Source organism: Oryx dammah, unplaced genomic scaffold, assembly GCF_014754425.2.
Source record: "Oryx dammah isolate SB20612 unplaced genomic scaffold, SCBI_Odam_1.1 HiC_scaffold_23, whole genome shotgun sequence".
Taxonomy (NCBI): domain Eukaryota; kingdom Metazoa; phylum Chordata; class Mammalia; order Artiodactyla; family Bovidae; genus Oryx; species Oryx dammah.
In genome coordinates, this window is record NW_024070207.1 from 59,161,229 (window position 1) to 59,183,155 (window position 21,927).

General features: G+C 36.8%; 1 protein-coding gene across 1 annotated transcript in view; it reads right to left on the reverse strand.

Moving 5' to 3' along the window:
* The window catches only part of DACH2 (dachshund family transcription factor 2), an 816,985-nt gene that overhangs the window by 150,119 nt on the left and 644,939 nt on the right, over positions 1-21,927 (reverse strand). Inside the window, exon 8 of the mRNA XM_040265310.1 lies at positions 14,887-14,970. Within this exon, the coding sequence (XP_040121244.1) occupies positions 14,887-14,970 (84 nt within the window). The remainder of the gene's footprint in view (positions 1-14,886; positions 14,971-21,927) is intronic.

Genomic DNA, 21,927 nt, shown 5'->3' on the forward strand with positions numbered 1-21,927 from the left:
ATTTAAAGAAAGGAAATGAAATCGTATCAAGCCTCTTTTCTGATCAAAGTGTGGTAAAATTAGATGTTAACTATAGAAAAAAAAACTATTAAAAGCACCAACATATGGAAGGTAAACAACATGCTTCTGAATAACCAATAAACCACAGAAGAAATAAAGAAGGAAATCAAAACATGCATATAAACAAATGATTATTAAAACATGACTACCAAAAATCTCTGGGATTCAGTAATAGCAGTGCTAAAGGGTAGGTACATAGCAATACAAGCTACTCTAAAAAAAAAAAAAAGAGAAAAATCAAATAAAGAACATAACTCTATATATGAGGCAACTAGAAAAAGAAGAAATGAAGAAACTGAGGGTTATTAGAAAAAAGAAATAATAAAAATTAGGGCAGAAATAAATCCAAAACAAGGAGAACATAGCAAAAATCAACAAAACTAAAAGCTGATTCTTTGAGAAGATAAATAAATTAGAAAAAACATTAGCCAGACTCATCAAGAGAAAAAGGGAGAAGAATCAAATCAACAAAATTAGAAATGAAAATGGAGAAATTACAACAGACAACACAGAAATACAAAGGATCATAAGAGACTACTATCAGCAATTATATGTCAATAAAATGGACAACTTGGAAGAAATAGACACATTTTTAGCAAAGTATAACCTTCCAAAACTGAACCAGAAAGAAATAGAAAATCTTAACAGATCTATCACAAGCACAGAAATCAAAACTGTAATCAGAAATCTTCCAACAAACAAAATCCCAGGACCAGATGGCTTCACAGGGGAATTCTACCAAAATTTTAGAAAAGAGCTAACACCTATCCTACTCAAATTCTTCCAGAAAATTGCAGAGGAAGGTAAACTTCCAAACTCATTCTATGAGGCCATCATCACCCTAATACCAAAACCAGACGAAGATGCCACACACACACACACACACACACACACACACACATACAAACCTACAGGACAGTATCATTGATGAACATAGATGCAATAATTCTAGCAAACAGAATCCAACAACATATTAAAAACATCATACATCATAACCAAGTGGGCTCTATCCCAGGGAAGCAAGGATTGTTCAAGATTTGGTAATCAATCAATGTGATGCACCATATTAACAAATTAAAATATAAAACCATATGATTATGTCAATAGATGCAGAGAAAGGATTTGACAAAATTCAACATCCATTTATGATTAAAAAAAAAAAACAAACCTCCAGAAAGCCTAAGGAAACAAAAGACTTATATACACAGAAAACTATAAAACACTGATGAAAGAAATCAAAGATGACACAAATAGATGGAGAAATATACCATGTACATGGATCCAAAGAATCAATATAGTGAAAAGTAGTATACTACCCAAAGCAATCTGTAGATTCAATGCAGTCCCGATCAAGCTACCAACAGTATTTTTCCTAGAACTAGAACAAAAATTTTCACAATTTGTATGGAAATACAAAAAAACTCAAATAGCCAAAGCAATCTTGAGAAAGAAGAATGGAACTGGAGGAATCAACCTGCCTCACTTCAGGCTCTACTACAAAGCTACAGTCATCAAGACAGTATGGCACTGGCACAAAGACAAAAACATAGATTAATGGAACAAAACATAAAGCCGAGAGATAAATCTACACACCTATGGACACCATATCTTTGCAAAGGAAGCAAGAATATACAATTGAGAAGATAATCTCTTTAAAAAGTGGTGCTAGGAAAACTGGTCAACTACTTGTAAAAGAATGAACTAGAACACTTTCTAACACCATACACAAAAATAAAATCAAAATGGATTAAAGATCTAAATGTAAGACCAGAAACTATAAAACTCCTAGAGGAAAACATAGGCAAAACACTCTCTGACGTAAATCACAGCAGGATCCTCTATGATCCACCTCCCAGAGTAATGGAAATAAAAGCAAAAATAAACAAATGGGACCTAATTAAACTTTAAAGCATTTGCACAATGAAGGAAACTATAAGCAAGGTGAAAAGACAGCCTTCAGAATGGGAGAAAATAATAGCAAATGAAGCAACTGATAAAGAAGTATTCTCAAAAATATACAAGCAGCTCCTACAGCTCAATTCCAGAAAAATAAACGATCCAATAAAAAAATGGGCCAAAGAACTCAAGTCATTTCTCCAAAGAAGACATGCAGATGGCTAGCAAACACATTAAAAGATGTCCAACTTCACTCATTATCAGAGAAATGCAAATCAAAACCATAGTGAGGTACCATCTCATGCCAGTCAGAATGGCTGCTATCAAAATATCTACAAACAATAAATGCTGAAGAGGGTGTGCAGAAATGGGAATCCTCTTACACAGTTGGTGGGAATGCAAACTAGTGCAGCCACTATATAGAATAGTGGGGACCTTCCTTAAACAACTGCAGATAGAACTGCCATACCTTAGCAATCACATTGCTGGGCATACACACCAAGGAAACCAGAATTGAAGGAGAACACATGTTCCCCAATGTTAATTCCAGCACTGTTTACAATAGCTAGGTTATGGAAGCAACCTAGATGTCCATTGGCAGATGAATGGATAAAAAAGCTGTGGTACATATACATAATGGAATCTTACTCAGCTATTAAAAAGAATGCATTTGAATCAGTTCTAATGAGGTGGATAAAACTGGAGCCTATTATACAGAGTGAAAAAAGCCAGAAAGAAAAACACCAATACAGTATATTAATGCATTTATGTGGAATTTAGAAAGATGGTAACAATGACCCTGTATGCGAGACAGCAAAAGAGACACCAATGTAAAAAACAGACTTTTGGACTCTGTTGGAGAAGGTGAGGGTGAGATGATTTGAGAGAATAGCACTGGAACATGTATATTATCATATGTGAACTAGATCACCAGTCCAGGTTTGATGCACGAGAGAGTGTGCTCAGGGCTGGTGCACTGGGATGACCCAGATGGATAGGATGGGGTGACAGATGGGAGGAGGTTTCAGGATGGGGAACACATGTACACCCATGGCTGATTCATGTCAATGTATGTAAAAAACCACCACAATATTGTAAAGTAATTAGCCTCCAATTAAAATAAATAAGTTAATTTTAAAAAGAAGATTTAGGTAGCATCTGTGATTATCTCAGGAAAAGATTAAGATAACGAAGCACCTGTTTGAGTAGAAAATATTTACATTATACTGTCGGTATATACCCCAAAGATTTCCCTGAGGCTCAGGGTAAAGAATTCACTTGCAATGAAGAAGACCACAAGTTCGATCCATGGGATGGGTAGATACCTTGGAAGAGGGCATGACAACCCACTCCAATATTGTTTCCTGGAGAATCCACATGGACAGAGGAGCTTGGTAGGCTACAATCCACAGAATCATGAAGAGTCAACATTTCTGAATGGATAGTCATTTCCTTCTCCAGGGGATCTTCCCAACCCAGGAACTGAACCCAGTTTTCCCACATTGCAGGTAGATCCTTACTGTCTGAGCCACCAGGAAAACCCCCCCAAAAATTAGCCTATTTGTAAAAATAAATAAATGATAGTACCTTTATTTTCATTTATTTTTACACAGAAAGGCTAATTTCAGTTTAGCAGAGGGTTTAGGACATGTATTGACGCTATGATAGTATATTTATTTTGGGCTTGATATAAGATCTTTGTTTTAGGCTTCCCTGGTGGCTCAATGGTAAAGAATCTGCCTGCAATACAGGAGACCTGGGTTCGATCCCTGGTTCAGGAAGATTCCCTGGAGAAGGGAATTGCTACCTACTCCAGGATTCTTGCCTAGAGAATTCCATGGACAGAGGAGCCTTGTGGGATACTGCCCATGGGGTTGCAAAGAGTTGGAAATGACTGAGCGACTAACACTTTCATTTTCATCTTTATCTTAGATTAAATTTACTTTATGTTCTTAAGATTCTTAAGGATGTTCAAACCATTATCTTTTCATCTGTAGCCTGTGGACTGACATAAAATGTAGTGTTTTGTGGACTCAAGTATTGGGGTTGATGATAAAATTATTGTTCCAATATTTAGATAGCATTCCAAAGTTTGATCATTGGCACTTATTTTACATACAAAGTTTTCAATAGATACAATCAATGTTAAATATAAAATATAAAAAAGCCCCTATATTCCTGCTAGCAGTTTCAGAGGCCAATGGCTGCCAAGGCCAGAGGGTCTTTGTGCCTTTGCTTCCACATGGGTAAAGTAGAGTGGATAGTCCCAAAGTCTCTACTCTGCTGCTGCTGCTGCTAAGTCACTTCAGTCATGTCCAACTCTGTGCAACCCCATAGACAGCAGCCTACCAGGCTCCCCCGTCCCTGGGATTCTCCAGGCAAGAACACTGGAGTGGGTTGCCATTTCCTTCTCCAGTGTATGAAAGTGAAAAGTGAAAGTGAAGTCGCTCAGTCGTGTCTGACCCTCAGCGACCCCATGGACTGTAGCCTTCCAGGCTCCTCCATCAATGGGATTTTCCAGGCAAGAGTACTGGAGTGGGGTGCTATATTCAAACAAACTGACCAAATCAATTGCATGTTACGACATTGTGTTACATAGTTTTTAGCAATCGAATCACAAAACTGATTGCTAAAAAACGGTGTAACACAATGTCATAACATGCAATTGATTTGGTCAGTTTGTTTGAATATATGTGGAAAATAAAATCAAAGTCTTTAACTTACCAGTCAGTTTAGTCAAAATATTAATACTTGAGTCAAAACTAAAATATGAATTTTGTAAATTCATATTGGATACAATATAAAGGGACATCACTGCCAGGAAAGCCTAGATCATAGACTATGAAATGTCTGCATATGGAAACTCAAGGCAAAATGTAGATTATCATTTGAGATATATATCAAACTGTCTGTCACCTAAATTTATAAAATAGAGCAGGAGGCAGGCTACATGAAGCACATTCTAATGGTATTTTTTCATCTTCTGAAAATTTAGACATAACAGCAAAGCTGTCATTTTCTAATTTCCAGAGCCATGGATGATATTACTCAATAAAATCATGATGACATTACTAAAAACAGATGTGAAAACATATGTTTGCCACAGTTGTATAAACTGCCTACTTGTCAAACTTAATGAATGTTGAGACTTCTAATTTAAATTGCATTCCCTTTTAAGAACTAAAATCTATTTCAGGAAAATATATTTTATCTTAATACCACAAATGCAGCTGGTAGAACTTGACATAGAAAATCTCATTTCAAAGAAACCTTTTGAATGACCCTGAGGGGGGTCATAAGATGACTGAGGAATAGGATGGGGAGAACACTTTCTTCCCCACAAATTCATCAAAAGACCATTTGAACGCTGAGAAAATTCCACAAAACAACTACTGAACACTGGCAGAGGACACCAAGCACCCAGAAAGCAGCCCATTCTCTTTGAAAGGAGGTAGGACAAAATATAAAAGACAAAAAGAGAGACAAAAGAGTTAGGGGTGGAGACCTGGATGTGGGGAGGGAGTCATGAAGGAGGAGAAGTTTCCAAACACCAGGAAGACCTCTCACCAGCGGTTCTGTATTGAGTTCTGGAATCTCAGAGGGCTAAACAGGAGGAAAAAAAATAACAGAATATGCATCTAATCACAACTCCCAGTGGAGAAGTAGCCCAGATGCTCGTGGCCACCAGCAGAGAGCAGGGGCTGAACACAGAGGCATGGGTTGAATGCTTAGGGTAAGGATGGGGCCTGAATGTCTGAGGACAATCTGAGGGAGCTAACATGAGATAGCAACCCAAACTGTGGGATAGTCAGAGAGACAAAAAGAGAGAGAGGGAGAGAACTTCCCCACAAGAGCTCTAACCTAAGGCACAGGCTGGTCCGCTCACAGAACAAAGGATTGAGTGAATACCAGAGGAGAGCTAGCCCCTGTAGACTGGGCCATCTCCCCACGAGAAGAAGTGAGGCAGGCAGGCAACAGCCAGAACCAGAAGGCAAGGGGCAATCTTGGCCCCAGAGATGGCATCCTCCACCAAATTGTGAGCAGGCTCTGAGTTGCTAACTAAGTTTTCCTGGCTTTCTGGACGGTGGATATCTGCCAAAAGGTTCACAGCCCAAGATCAGCTCCCCAGAGGAGACACATGGCACACCTGAGACAGCACTCTCATGGTGCAACCAGGAAACCAAGCAGCTGGGACCAGGGAGGTGATAAGACACATCATACATCTGGGACAGTGTGCTCACCAAGCACCTGGTCATCTGAGCTGCTCAGACCTGGGAAGGGCACAAAACAAAGGCCCAAATGAATCAGTGCCTTTGTGGAGTACCCGAGAACCTGAACCTGAGTGGCTTAGACCTGGGAAGTGCACGCAACCCTGAGCCTGCTTTGGACAGTTCCCCTGGGGAGCAACTGGGAGTCTGAGCAGTATAGACCAGGAAAGCACACACGCCATGAGTGGGGTCAAACCCAGTGTGGCCCAGGCACTGTGAGCACTCCCCACACAGGCTAGTGATATTTGTTTGCAGTGTTCCTCCCTCTCCAAAGCACAACTGAACAAGTGAGCCTAAATAAGTGACCACCTTTGCCCCCTTGTGTCAGGACAGAAATTAGACACTGAAGAAACTTGCAAACAGAGGAAGCTGAAATACACAAAGAGGGAACTGCTTTGGAAGTGAAAAGTGCAACAGGTTAAAACCTTGTAGTTAGCACTGACTACATTAGAAGGGACCAATAGACCCTGAGAAGAAGTATAAGCTGGAACAAGGAACTATCTGACACTGAACTAACCTCACATTGCCCTCAACAGCTCCAGAGAAATTCCTAGATATATTTTACTATTATCACTTTTTAATATCTAAATTTTTAAATTATTTATTACTCTTTTAATTTTCATTTTTACAACTTACTATTACCTTGCAAAAAAAGACCCAATTTTTAAACCAAATTTCATATGTATATATTTTTTTTAATTTTTGTGACTTTTTTAATATTGTATGTTTTGAGAGTCTAAACTGTAGATTTTTAGTCTTTGCTTTTTAGTATTTGTTATCAACTTTGTACCTTTAAGAATCTAATCTTCAATACCCATTTCTACTTAGAGGTTTGATTACTGGCTTGACTGCTCTCTCCCCTTTTGACTCTCCTTTTTCTCCCCTAGGTCACCTCTATCTCTTCACTCCCACTCCTCTTCTCTACCTAACTCTGTGAATATCTTTGGGTGTCCCAGGCTGTGGAGAACACTTAGGGCTAGATTTGTCTCTCTCCTTTTGACTCCCCGTCTTTTCCTCCTGGCCAACTCTATCTCCTTCCTCCCTCTTCTCTTCTCTATGTAACTCTTTGAATCTCTCTGGGTGTCCTTCACTGTCAAGAATCTTTTCACCATTAACCTATATGTCTTATCATCAGTGCAGTATGGATGGAGAAGTCTTGAGGCTACTGTTAAGAATAAGACTGAAAGCTAGAGGCAGGAGGCTTAAATCCAAAAATTGAGAACACCAGAAAACTCCTGACTCCAGGGACTATTATTGACAAGAGCTCATCCAAAAGCCTCCATACCTATACTAAAACAAAGCTCCACCTAAGTGCCAACAAGTTTCAGAGCAAGACATACCAAACTATTTCCCCCAAAACACAGGAAGATAACCCTGAGCATTAAAATACAGGTGGCCAAAAGTCACACCAAATCCACAGACACCTCAAAACTCACTACTGGACACTTCATTGCACTCCAGAGAGAAGAGATCCAGCTCAACCCGTCATAACACTGATGAAAGCTTCCCTAACCAGGAAACCTTGACAAGCCACTCATCCAATGCCACACATATGAAGGAACCTCCACAATGAGAAGAAACACAAAAGTCCAGCACACAGAAAGGCCACCCCAAATACATCAACCTAAACAAAATGAAAAGGCAGAGAAATATTCAGCAGGTAAAGGAACATGATAAGTGCCCACCAAACCAAACAAAACAGGAGGACATACGGAGTCTACCATAAAAATAATTCAGAATAATGATAGTAGAGATGATCCAAAATCTTGAAAACAAAATGAGGGTACAGATAAAGAGACTAGACACAAGGATTGAGAAGATGCAAAAATATTTAGCAAGGACCTAGAAGAAGAAAAAAATAGTCAATCAATAATGAATAATGCAATAACTGAGATAAAGACACTTTGGAGGGAACCAACAGTAGAATAACTAAGGCAGAAGAGAGGATGAGTGAAGTGGAAGATAGAATGGTGGAAATAAATGAAGCAGAGAGGAAAAAAGAAAAAAGAATTAAAAGAAATGAGGACAACCTCAGAGACCTCTGGGACAATGGTAAATGCAACAACATTTGAATCACAGGAGTCCCAGAAGAAGAAAACAAAAAGAAATGCCATGAGAAAATACTTGATGAGATAATAGTTGAAAACATCCCTAAAATGAAGGGACAGAGAGGGAAGGAAACAGCCACCCAAGTCGAAAAAACCAGAGAGTCCCAAACAGGATAAACCCAAGGTGAAACACCTCAAGACACATACTAATCAAATTAAAGAAGATCAAACACAAAGAGCAAATATAAAATGCAGCAATGGAGAAGCAACAAATAACACACAAGGGGATTCCCATAATGATAATAGCTGATCTATCAATAGAAATTCATCAGGCCAGAAGGGAACGGAAGGACATACTGAAAGTGATGAAAGAGAAAAACCTACAACCCAGATTACTGTACCCAGAAAGATCTCATTCAAAGATGAAGGAGAAATCAAAAGCTTTACAGACAAATAAAAGCTGATAGAATTCAGGACCACAAATCCAGCCCTTCAACAAATGCTAAAGGATCTTCTCTGGACAACAAACACAGGAAAGGTTTATAAACTCAAACCCAAAACAACAAAGTAAATGACAATGGTATCACACTTATCAGTAATTACCTTAAATTAAATGGGTTGAATGCCCCAAACAAAAGACAAAGACTGGCTGAATGAATACAAAAACAAGACCCCTATGTATGCTGTCTACAACAGAACCACCTCAAAACAAGGGACACATATAGACTGAAAGTGAAGGGCTGGAAAAAGATACTTCATACAAATGGAGACCAAAAGGAAGCAGGAGTAGCAATACTCATATCAGATAAAATAGACTTTGAAATAAAGGCCGTAAAAAGAGACAAAGAAGGAAACTACATAATGATCAAAGGATCAATCCAAGAAGAAAATATAACAATTATAAATATATATGCACCCAACATAGGAGCACTGCAGTATGTAAGGCAAATGCTAACAAGTATGAAAAGGGAAATTAACAGTAACACAGTAATAGTGGGAGACTTTAAGACCCCACTCACAACTATGGATAGATCAATTAAACAGAAAATTAGCAAGGAAACACAAACTTTAAATGATACAATGGATCAGTTAGCCCTAATTGATATCTATAGGATATTTCACCCCCAAAAAATGAATTTCACCTTTTTCTCAAGTGCATACGGAACCTTCTTCAAGATAGATCACATCCCGGGCCATAAATCTAGCCTTGGTAAATTCAAAGAATTGAAATATTTTCAAGCCTCTTTTCTGATCACAGTGCAGTAAGATTAGAGGTCAACTACAGGGAAAAAAAAAAACTATTAAAAATGCAAACATATGGAGGCTAAACAACATTATTCTGAATAAAAAACAACAGAATAAATCCAAAAAGAAATAAAAATATGTATAGAAATAAATGAAAATGAAAACATGACAACCCAAAACCTACTGGATTCAGTAAAAGCAGTGCTAAGGGGAAGGTTCATAACAATAAAAGCTTACCTCAAGAAACAAGAGAAAAATCAAAAAAAGAACCTAACTCTACATATGAAGCGACTAGAAAAGGAAGAATTGAAGAACGCCAAGGTTATTAGAAGGAAAGAAATCATAAAAATTAGAGCAGAAATAAATCCAAAACAAAGGAGACCACAGCAAAATCAACAAAGCTAAAAGCTGATACTTTGAGAAGATAAATAAAATAGAAAAACTGTTATCCAGACTCATCAAGAGAAAAAGCGAGAAGAATCAAATCAACAAAATTTGAAATTAAAATGAAGAAATCACAACAGACAACACATAAATACAAAGGATCATAAGAAACTACTATCAGCAATTATATGTCAATAAAATGGACAACTTGGAAGAACTGGACAAAATTTTAGAAAGGTAAAACCAATACAATATTGTAAAGTAATTAGCCTCCAATTAAAATAAATAAATTTATATTAAAAAAAGAAAAGTATAACCTTTAAAAACTGAAACAGGAAGAAATAGAAAATACTCACAGACACATCACAAGAACAGAAATCTAAACTGTAATCAGAAATCTTCCAATAAACAAAATCCCAGGACCAGATGGCTTCACAGGGGAATTCTACCAACAATTTAGAGAAGAGCTAACACCTATCCTACTCAATTCTTCCAGAAAATTGCAAAGGAAGGTAAACTTCCAAACTCATTCTATGAGGCCACCATCACCCTAATACCAAAACCTGACAAAGATGCCACAAAAACGAAAACTACAGGCCAATATCACGGATGAACATAGATGTTAAAATCCTTAACAAAATTCTAGCAAACAGAATCCAACAACATATTAAAAACATCTTACATCATGACCAAGGGGGTTTTATCCCAGAGATGCAAGGATTCTTCAATATTTGCAAATCAATCAATGTGATGCACCACATTAACAAATTGAAAGATAAAAACCATATGATTATCTCAGTGGATGCAGAGAAATTCTTTGACAAAATTCAATATCCATGTAGGATTAAAAAAAAAAAAAAAAAAAAAACTCCAGAAAGCATACATAGAAGGAACATACCTCAACATAATAAAAGGCTTATATGGTAAACCCACAGCAAACATTATCCTCAATGGTGAAAAACTGAAAGCATTTCCCCTAAAGTAAGGAACAGGACAAGGGTGCCATTCTCACCACTACTATTCAACATAGTTTTGGAAGTTTTACCCACATAAATCAGAGAATAAATAGAAATAATAGGAATCCAGATTGGAAAAGAAGAAGCAAAACTCTCACTGTTTGCAGGTGACATGATCCTCTACATAGAAAACCCTAAATACTCCATCAGAAAATTACTACAGCTGATCAATGAATATAGTAAAGTTGAAGGATATAAAATTAACACACAGGAATGGCTTGCATTCCTGTACACTAACATTCCTGTACACTAACAATGCACTAACAATGCAAAGAGAAATTAAGGAAACAATTCCATTCACCATTGCAACAAAAATAAAATAAAATACTTAAGAATAAATCTACCCAAAGAAACAAAAGACCTATATATAGAAAACTATAAAACAGTGATGAAAGAAATCACAGATGACACAAAAAGATGGAGAAATATACCATGTTCATGGATTGGAAGAAACAATATAGTGAAAATGAGTATACTACCCACAGCAATCTATAGATTTAATGCAGTCCCTATCAACATACCAATGTATTTTCCAGAGAACTAAAACAAATAATTTCACAATTTGTATAGAAATACAAAAATCTTTGAATAGCCAAAGCAATCTTGAGAAAGAAGAATGAAACTGAAGGAATCAATGTGTCTGACTTCATACTATACTACAAATCTACAGTCATCAAGACGGTATGGTACTGGCACAAAGAGAGAAACATGGATCAATGGAACAAAACAGAAAGCCCAAAAATAAATCCACACACCTATGGACACCTTATCTTTGTCAAAGAAGGCAAAAATATACAATGGAGAAAAGACAATCTCTTTAACAAGTGGTTCTGGGAAAACTGGTCAACCATTTGTAAAAGAATGAAATTAGAACACGTTCTAACATACACAAAATTAAATTCAAAGTGGATTAAAGATCTAAATGTAAGACCAGAAACTATAATACTCCTAGAGGAAAACATAGGCAAAACACTCTCTGACATAAATCACAGCAGGATCCTCTATGACCCATCTCCCAGAGTAATGGAAATAAAAGCAAAAATAAACAAGTGGGACCCAATTAAACTTAAAAGCTTTTGCAAAATGAAGGAAACTATAAGCAAGGTGAAAAGACAGCCTTTAGAATGGGATAAAATAATAGCAAACGAAGCAACTGACTATTAATTAATCTCAAATATATACAAGCAGCTCATGCAACTCAATTCCAGAAAAATAAATGACCTAATGAAGAAATGGGCCAAAAAATTCAACAGACATTTCCCTAAAGAAGACCTACAGATGGCTAACAAACACATGAGTAGATGCTCAACATCACTCATTATCAGATAAATGCAAATCAAAACCACAACGAAGTACCATCTCACACCAGTCAGAATGGCTGCTATCAAAATGTCTACAAACAATAGATGCTGGAGAGGGTGTGGAGAAAAGGGAACCCTCTTATACCGTTGGCTAGAATGCAAACTAGTACAGCCATTATGGAGAACAGTTTGAAGATTCCTTAAAAACATGGAAATAGAACTGCCATATGACCCAGCAATCCCACTGCTGGGCATACACACCAAGCAAACCACGTGTACCCCAATGTTCATCATAGCACTGTTTACAATAACTAGAACATGGAAGCAGCCTAGATGTCCATCCGCAAACAAGTGTATAAGAAGTTTGTGATACATATATACAATGGCATATTACTCAGCTCTTAAAAAGAATGCATTTGAATCAGTTCTAATTAGGTGGATGAAACTGGAGCCTGTTATATAGAGTGAAGTAAATCAGAAAGAAAAACACCAATACAGTGTATTAATGTATATATATGGAATTTACAAAGATGGTAACGATAACCCTATATGTGAGAAAGCAAAAGAGACACAGATGTAAAGAACAGACTTTTGGACTCTGTGGGAGAAGGCAAGGATGGGATGATTTGAGAGAATAGCTTTGAAACATGTATATTCAGTTCAGTTCAGTTCAGTTGCTCAGTTGTGTCCGACTCTGCCACCCCATGAATCGCAGCATGTCAGGCCTCCTTGTCCATCACCAACTCCTGGAGTTCACTCAGACTCCCATATGTGAAATAGATTGCCAGTTCAGGTTCGATGCATGAGACAGGGTGCTCAGGGCCAGTGTACTGGGACGATCCCAAGGGAAAGAATAGGGAAGAAGGTGGGGGGTAATCAGGATGGGTAACACATGATGTACACCCATGGCTAATTCATGTCACTTTATGGCAAAAGCCTCTACAATATTGTAAAGTAATTAGCCTTCAATTAAGATAAATAAATTAATTTTAAAAATAGAGAAATAAAAATTTAAGAAACAAAAAATAAAATAAAACAATGACCCTAAATCAAATAAATCAAGGAATGAATAAATCAGAAAAAAAGATAAGCTTTCCATTATAACTGAAGAAATGCAGTTTAATATGTCACTCCTGTCTATTAATATCTTCATCAGGATGTATGACCAACCTATTTCAAATGAGTATAACTGTGCCATTCCACAGCAAGAGACTCAGAAATGCCAGTGCATACCACTGTGTGTTTTTATGAAATTCAGTTACTGTACATCTGTACTAGCACTCCAGCTGATTTTTCATAAGGCATAGCAGTGTGTCCTTGAACATTGCAGCACCCAAGCCAGTCCTAAATGCCACCGTGACTTATTGGGTTTGCAGTTCTGATGGAATCATGTGTATCATGTACAGCTTGATATTTTCCTAGAAAATCTGCTTTACTACCAAGCTGTCCTTCAAACTGTCATGACTTGCTGGAGAAGAGGTTTCAGTAATAAATTGTTGCTGAGTTATGAATGAAATTTCGTCTTTAACTACAGGTCCATTACCTCTGTAAGTGTTTGGGTGGTTTAATATACTAAACTTGACTTCTTCCCCTCTGACAACTTTTCTGAAATCAAGCATTTACAACTTGGGCCTCAGAGAGTATAGTCTTTGAATAAGAAAAGACAAAATATGTGGGAAGGAAACCAAACATGGTTTAATGAAATTAAAATCCTAGACTATTCCAAATTCTAACTAAAATGCTCATCTAGGTAATTAGAAAGCATGTTAAGTCTAGAGAAAAAGTAAAAGAAAATTCTCCATCAACTCCTCAGCTGTTCATGGAGAGTTTTTTTTTTCTACATATTATGAACATCTTTATTAAAGACAGAAAAAATGCATCCTAATAGTGAAGTACAATCAGACCATCTGGTGATCTGACAAATTGCCTATTAGCTTATGTTCTTTAGCTTAGAGTTAATAAATTCATGATGACAATCATAGTGCATAGCCTATAACATATGACAATATATTTTCCTTTACTCTTACCTTAAGTCTCTTAAATAAAGTTGTACTCAGTTTTCATATCAAGGAAGTGTGACTGAAATTCTTACTCTCCCTACTTTCTTCAAACAGATATCCTAAGAAAAAGTTGGATGCTGTGCAGAAATTACACATTTGTCAGTTGATTACAAGCCAGACTGATGTCATATCTATCATCATTCTAGGTAAATACCTGATTGGAATAGCTTACTAAAATTTCATTTGAAATGTCCAAATCAGCATATACTTTTAAAATCACTTTTGCATGTTGAGGGGAACATCTCTCCTGAATGATAGCAACTCAAGTTTTTCAAACATAAGCGTAAAATGGTGATTAATTTAAATATAGTCAACAAAGTACAAACATAATAAAAAGAGAATCAGATGTCTCTAATCAGGCATAATATAAAGAGCTTAGGGTAAAACTTCCAACCACAGGCACCAAGAAACTTTGGGTTAATATGTTATTTATAATATCAAATAAAATTCAGGTAAGTATTAATTTTTACTACTAAAGGAATTTATCCAAAGTCAGTATAGATCTATTCTGACTGAGGGAAATGTGTATACAATATACAGCAATAGGGTGTTAAGTGAGTTAGTGTCCAATCTTTATATGTACATTAAATAAGCAAAAATTATTTTACCTTTATTTTCCCTTTGGAATTTTTTGCTAGTTGGTCCAGTATCCTGGTCAACAATAAGGTCCTCTCTATTGTTGGACATCATAACTATAATTAAAAGATTTAACTGAGTAATTTTCTTGCAAAACACAAAAGAAAAGCAGAAAAGCATTGTATAAATAGCCATTTTACTCCGTTAAATAACTAACATGAATTTTATACACTTTTACTTCTGAACCACTGAAAAGATTTTTGTTGGTATGATGATCATGCAATTCAAAAATCAATAAGCTGCTCAATCACATGATTTTTAAAGTATAATTAATGCATAGTCCATATATAATTTCTAACATATTTCTTTAAATCATTTAAAGTATTTTCTCTTTTAAAATTCATGTGCAGGGGGGCGGTCCTAAGATGGCGGAGGAATAGGAAGGGAAGACCACTTTCTCCCTCACAAATTCCTCAAAAGATCATTTCAACGCGGAGCAAACTCCACAAAACAACCTCTGAATGCAGGCAGAGGACATCAGGCAACCAGAAAAGCAGATCATTGTCTTCAAAAACAGCATTCCCCCCTCCCCACAGCGCGACTGAACTAGTGAGCCTAAAAAAAAAAAAAAAAAGTGTCCACCACCGCCTCCATGTGTCAGGACGGAATTCAGACCCTGAAGAGACCAGCAAACAGAAGTTAAACAGAGGGAAACGCCTTGGAAGTGACCAACACATCAGAGAAGGGCCAGATATATCTTCACGATTTTTACAATAATTTTTTTTTTTTTTGCTTTCTTTTTTTTTTTCTTTTTTTTCTCAAACTTTTTTTTTTAACTGTTAAGTCTTCTATTTCAATACTTTATATTTCTATAACTATTACTTTTCAAAAAAAAAAAGACTCTACTTTTTTAAAGCAAACACCATATATAGTCTTCGTGTGGTTGTTGTTGGTATTTCTTTTTTAATCTTGGGTTTTTTTTTTTTTCTTATATATATATTTTTTTCCTTATTTTTTTTCCATATTTCTTTTTCTTAATATTATTATTTTTTTAAATCTTTTCTCTTTTTTTTCTTTCTTCCTTCTGCTTCATCTCTTTAACATTGTATTTTTGAAAATCTAACCTCTACTCTAGGTTTTTAATCTTTGCTTTTCGGTTTTTGTTGTCAATCTTGTACATTTCATAACCCAATCTTACCTGACAGCGAGATTACTGGCGTGACCACTCTCTCCTCCTTTTGGACTCTCCTTTTTCTCCACCAGGTGGCCTCTGTCTCTCCCCCCCCTCCCCCCATCTCTCCTATATCCAACTCAGTGATTCTCTGTGTGTTCTAGATAGTGGAGAGCACCTAAGGAACTGATTACTGGCTGGACCTGTCTCTCTCCTTTTCATTCCTCTCTCTTACCCTCTTGGCCACCTCTGTCTACTTCCTCCCTCTCCTCTTCCCTGTATAACTCCGTGAATACCTCTGAGAGGTCCAGACTATGGAGCGCACATAAAGAAGTGACTATTGACTAGCTTGCTCTCTCCTCTTTTGATCTCACCACATCTCATCCCAGTCACCTCTAACTACCTCCTCCCTCTTCTCTTCTCCATGTAACCCAGTGAACCTCTCTGGGTGCCCCTCAATGTGGAGAAACCTTTCATCTTTAGCCTAGATGCTATATCATTGGTGCTGTATAGAAGGAGAAGTCTAGAGACCACCGTAAAAATAAAACCGAAAACCAGAAGCAGGAGGCTTAAGTCCAAAGCTTGAGAACATCAGAGAACTCCTGAATTCAGGGAACATTAAGCAATAGGAGCTCATCAAATGCCTCCAAACCTACACTGAAACAAAGCTCCACCCAAGGGCCAACAAGTTCCAGAGCAAGACATATCACACAAATTCTCCAGCAATACAGGAACACACCCCTGAGCTTCAATATACAGGCAGTTCAAAGTTACTCCAAAACTTTAGACGTCTCATAACCCATTACTGGTCACTCCACTGCACTCCAGAGAGAAGAAACCCAGCTCCACCCACCAGACCTCCAACACAAGCTTCCCTAACCAGGAAACCTGGACAAGCCACTGATACAACCCCACCCACAGTGAGGAAGCTCCACAATAAAGAGAACTCCACAAATTACCAGAATATAAAAAGGCCATTCCAAACGCAGCAATATAACCAAGATGAAGAGACAGAGAAATACCCAACAGGTAAAGGAGCAGGAGAAATGCCCACCAAACCAGACAAAAGAGGAAGAGATAGGGAATCTACCTGAAAAAGAATTCCGAATATTGATAGTGAAAATGATCCAAAACCTTGAAGTCAAAATGGAATCACAGATAAATACCCTAGAGACAAGGATTGAGAAGATGCAAGAAATGTTCAACAAGGACATAGAAGAAATAAAAAAGAGTCAATATACAATGAATAATGCAATAAATGAGATTAGAAACACTCTGGAGGCAACAAATAATAGAATAACGGAGGCAGAAGATAGGATTAGTGAAATAGAAGACAGAATGGTAGAAATAAATGAATCAGAGAGGAAAAAAGAAAAACGAATTAAAAGAAATGAGGACAATCTCAGAGACCTCCAGGACAATATGAAATGCTCCAACATTCGAATTATAGGAGTCCCAGAAGAAGAAGACAAAAAGAAAGACCATGAGAAAATCCTTGAGGAGATAATAGTTGAAAACTTCCCTAAAATGGGGAAGGAAATAATCACCCAAGTCCAAGAAACCCAGAGAGCCCCAAATAGGATAAACCCAAGGCGAAACACCCCAAGACACATATTAATCAACTTAACAAAGATCAAACACAAAGAACAATTATTAAAAGTAGCAAGGGAAAAACAACAAATAACACACAAGGGGATTCCCATAAGGATAACAGCTGATCTCTCAATAGAAACTCTTCAGGCCAGGAGGGAATGGCAAGACATACTTAAAGTGATGAAAGAAAATAACCTACAGCCCAGATTACTATACTCAGCAAGGATCTCATTCAAATACGAAGGAGAAATCAAAAGCTTTACAGACAAGCAAAAGCTGAGAGAATACAGCACCACCAAACCAGCTCTCCAACAAATTCTAAAGGATACTCTCTAGACAGGAAACACAAAAAGGGAGTATAAACCCGAACCCAAAATAATAAAACAAATGGCAACGGGATCATACTTATCAATAATTACCTTAAACGTAAATGGATTGAATGCCCCAACCAAAAGGCAAAGACTGGCCGATTGGATACAAAAACAAGAACCCTCTATATGCTGCTTACAAGAGACCCACCTCAAAACAAGGGACACATACAGACTGAAAGTGAAGGGTTGGAAAAAGATATTCCATGCAAATAGAGACCAAAAGAAAGCAGGAGTGGCAATACTCATATCCGATAAAATAGACTTTAAAACAAAGGCGGTGAAAAGAGACAAAGAAGGCCACTACATAATGATCAAAGGATAAATCCAAGAAGAAGATATAACAATTATAAATATATATGCAGCCAATATAGGAGCACCGCAATATGTAGGACAAATGCTAACAAGTATGAAAGAGGAAATTAACAACAACACAATAATAGTGGGAGACTTTAATACCCCACTCACACATATGGACAGATCAACTAAACAGAAAATTAACAAAGAAACGCAAACTTTAAATGATACATTAGACCAGTTAGACCTAATTGATATCTATAGGACATTTCACCCCAAAGCAATGAATTTCACCTTTTTCTCAAGTGCTCATGGAACCTTCTCAAGGATAGATCACATCCTGGGCCATAAATATAACCTTGATAAATTCAAAAAAATCAAAATCATTCCAAGCATCTTTTCTGACCATAATGCACTAAGATTAGATCTCAATTACAGGAGGAAACCTATTAAAAATTCCAACATATGGAGGCTGAACAACACGCTTCTGAATAACCAACAAATCACAGAAGAAATCAAAAAAGAAATCAAAATATGCATAGAAACGAATGAAAATGAAAACACAACAACCCAAAACCTGTGGGACACTATAAAAGCAGTGCTAAGAGGAAAGTTCATAGCAATACAGGCATACCTCAAGAAACAAGAAAAAAGTCAAATAAATAACCTAACTCTACACCTAAAGCAACTAGAAAAGGAAGAATTAGAGAACCCCAGAGTTAGCAGAAGGAAAGAAATCTTAAAAATTAGGGCAGAAATAAATGCAAAAGAAACAAAAGAGACCATAGCAAAAATCAACAAAGCCAAAAGCTGTTTCTTTGAAAGGATAAATAAAATTGACAGACCATTAGCCAGACTCATCAAGAAGCAAAGAGAGAAAAATCAAATCAATAAAATTAGAAATGAAAATGGAGAGATCACAACAGACAACACAGAAATACAAAGGATCATAAGAGACTACTATCAGCAATTATATGGCAATAAAATGGACAACCTGGAAGAAATGGACAAATTCTTAGAAAAATACAATTTTCCAAAACTAAACCAGGAAGAAATAGACAATCTTAACAGACCCATCACAAGCATGGAAATTGAAACTGTAATCAGAAATCTTCCAGCAAACAAAAGCCCAGGTCCAGACGGCTTCACAGCTGAATTCTACCAAAAATTTCGAGAAGAGTTAACACCTATCCTACTCAAACTCTTCCAGAAAATCGCAGAGGAAGGGAAACTTCCAAACTCATTCTATGAGGCCACCATCACCCTAATACCAAAACCTGACAAAGATACTACAAAAAAGGAAAACTACAGGCCAATATCACTGATGAACATAGATGCAAAAATCCTCAACAAAATTCTAGCAATCAGAATCCAACAACACATTAAAAAGATCATACACCATGACCAAGTGGGCTTTATCCCAGGGATGCAAGGATTCTTCAACATCCGCAAATCAATCAATGTAATTCACCACATTAACAAATTGAAAAATAAAAACCATATGATTATCTCAATAGATGCAGAGAAGGCCTTTGACAAAATTCAACATCCATTTATGATAAAAACTCTCCAGAAAGCAGGAATAGAAGGAACATACCTCAATATAATAAAAGCTATATATGCCAAACCCACAGCAAACATTATCCTCAATGGTGAAAAATTGAAAGCATTTCCCCTTAAGTCAGGAACAAGACAAGGGTGTCCACTTTCACCACTACTATTCAACATAGTTCTGGAAGTTTTAGCCACAGCAATCAGAGCAGAAAAAGAAATAAAAGGAATCCAAATTGGAAAAGAAGAAGTAAAACTCTCACTGTTTGCAGATGACATGATCCTCTACATAGAAAACACTAAAGACTCTACCAGAAAATTACTAGAGCTAATTAATGAATATAGTAAAGTTGCAGGATATAAAATCAACACACAGAAATCCCTTGCATTCCTATACACTAATAATGAGAAAGTAGAAGAAGAAATTAAGGAAACAATTCCATTCACCATTACAACAAAAAGAATAAAATACTTAGGAATATATCTACCTAAAGAAACTAAAGACCTATATACAGAAAACTATAAAACACTGATGAAAGAAATCAAAGAGGACACTAATAGATGGAGAAATATACCATGCTCATGGATCGGAAGAATCAATATAGTGAAAATGAGTATATTACCCAAAGCAATTTACAAATTCAATGCAATCCCTATCAAGATACCGGCGATATTTTTCGCAGAACTAGAACAAATAATTTCAAGATTTGTATGGAAATACAAAAAACCACGAATAGCCAAAGCAATCTTGAGAAAGAAGAATGGAACTGGAGGAATCAATTTGCCTGACTTCAGGCTCTACTACAAAGCCACAGTAATCAAGACAGTATGGTATTGGCACAAAGACAGACATATAGATCAATGGAACAAAATAGAAAGCCCAGAGATAAATCCACATACATATGGACACCTTATCTTTGACAAAGGAGGCAAGAATATACAATGGAGTAAAGACAATCTCTTTAACAAGTGGTGCTGGGAAAACTGGTCAACCACTTGTAAAAGAATGAAACTAGATCACTTTCTAACACCGCACACAAAGATAAACTCAAAATGGATTAAAGATCTAAATGTAAGACCAGAAACTATAAAACTCTTAGAGGAGAACATAGGCAAAACACTCTCCGACATAAACCACAGCAGGATCCTCTATGATCCACCTCCCAGAATTCTGGAAATAAAAGCAAAAATAAACAAATGGGATCTAATTAAAATTAAAAGCTTCTGCACAACAAAGGAAAACATAAGCAAAGTTAAAAGACAGCCTTCCGAATGGGAGAAAATAATAGCAAATGAAGCAACTGACAAACAACTAATCTCAAAAATATACAAGCAACTCCTGCAGCTCAATTCCAGAAAAATAAACGACCCAATCAAAAAATGGGCCAAAGAACTAAATAGACATTTCTCCAAAGAAGACATATGGATGGCCAACAAACACATGAAAAGATGCTCAACATCACTCATTATTAGAGAAATGCAAATCAAAACCACAATGAGGTACCACTTCACACCAGTCAGAATGTCTGCGATCCAAAAATCTGCAAGCAATAAATGCTGGAGAGGATGTGGAGAGAAGGGAACCCTCCTACACTGTTGGTGGGAATGCAAACTAGTACAGCCACTATGGAGAACAGTGTGGAGATTCCTTAAAAAATTGCAAATAGAACTGCCTTACGACCCAGCAATCCCACTGTTGGGCATACACACAGAGGAAACCAGAATTGAAAGAGACACATGTATCCCAATGTTCATTGCAGCACTGTTTATAATAGCCAGGACATGGAAACAACCTAGATGTCCATCAGTAGATTAATGGATAAGAAAGCTGTGGTACATATACACAATGGAATATTACTCAGCCATTAAAAAGAATACATTTGAATCAGTTCTGCTGAGATGGATGAAACTGGAGCCGATTATACAGAGTGAAGTGAGCCAGAAAGAAAAACACCAATACAGTATACTAACACATATATATGGAATTTAGGAAGATGGCAATGATGACCCTGTGTGCAGGACAGCAAAAAAGACACAGATGTGTATAGCAGACTCTTGGACTCAGAGGGAGAGGGAGAGGGTGTGATGATTTG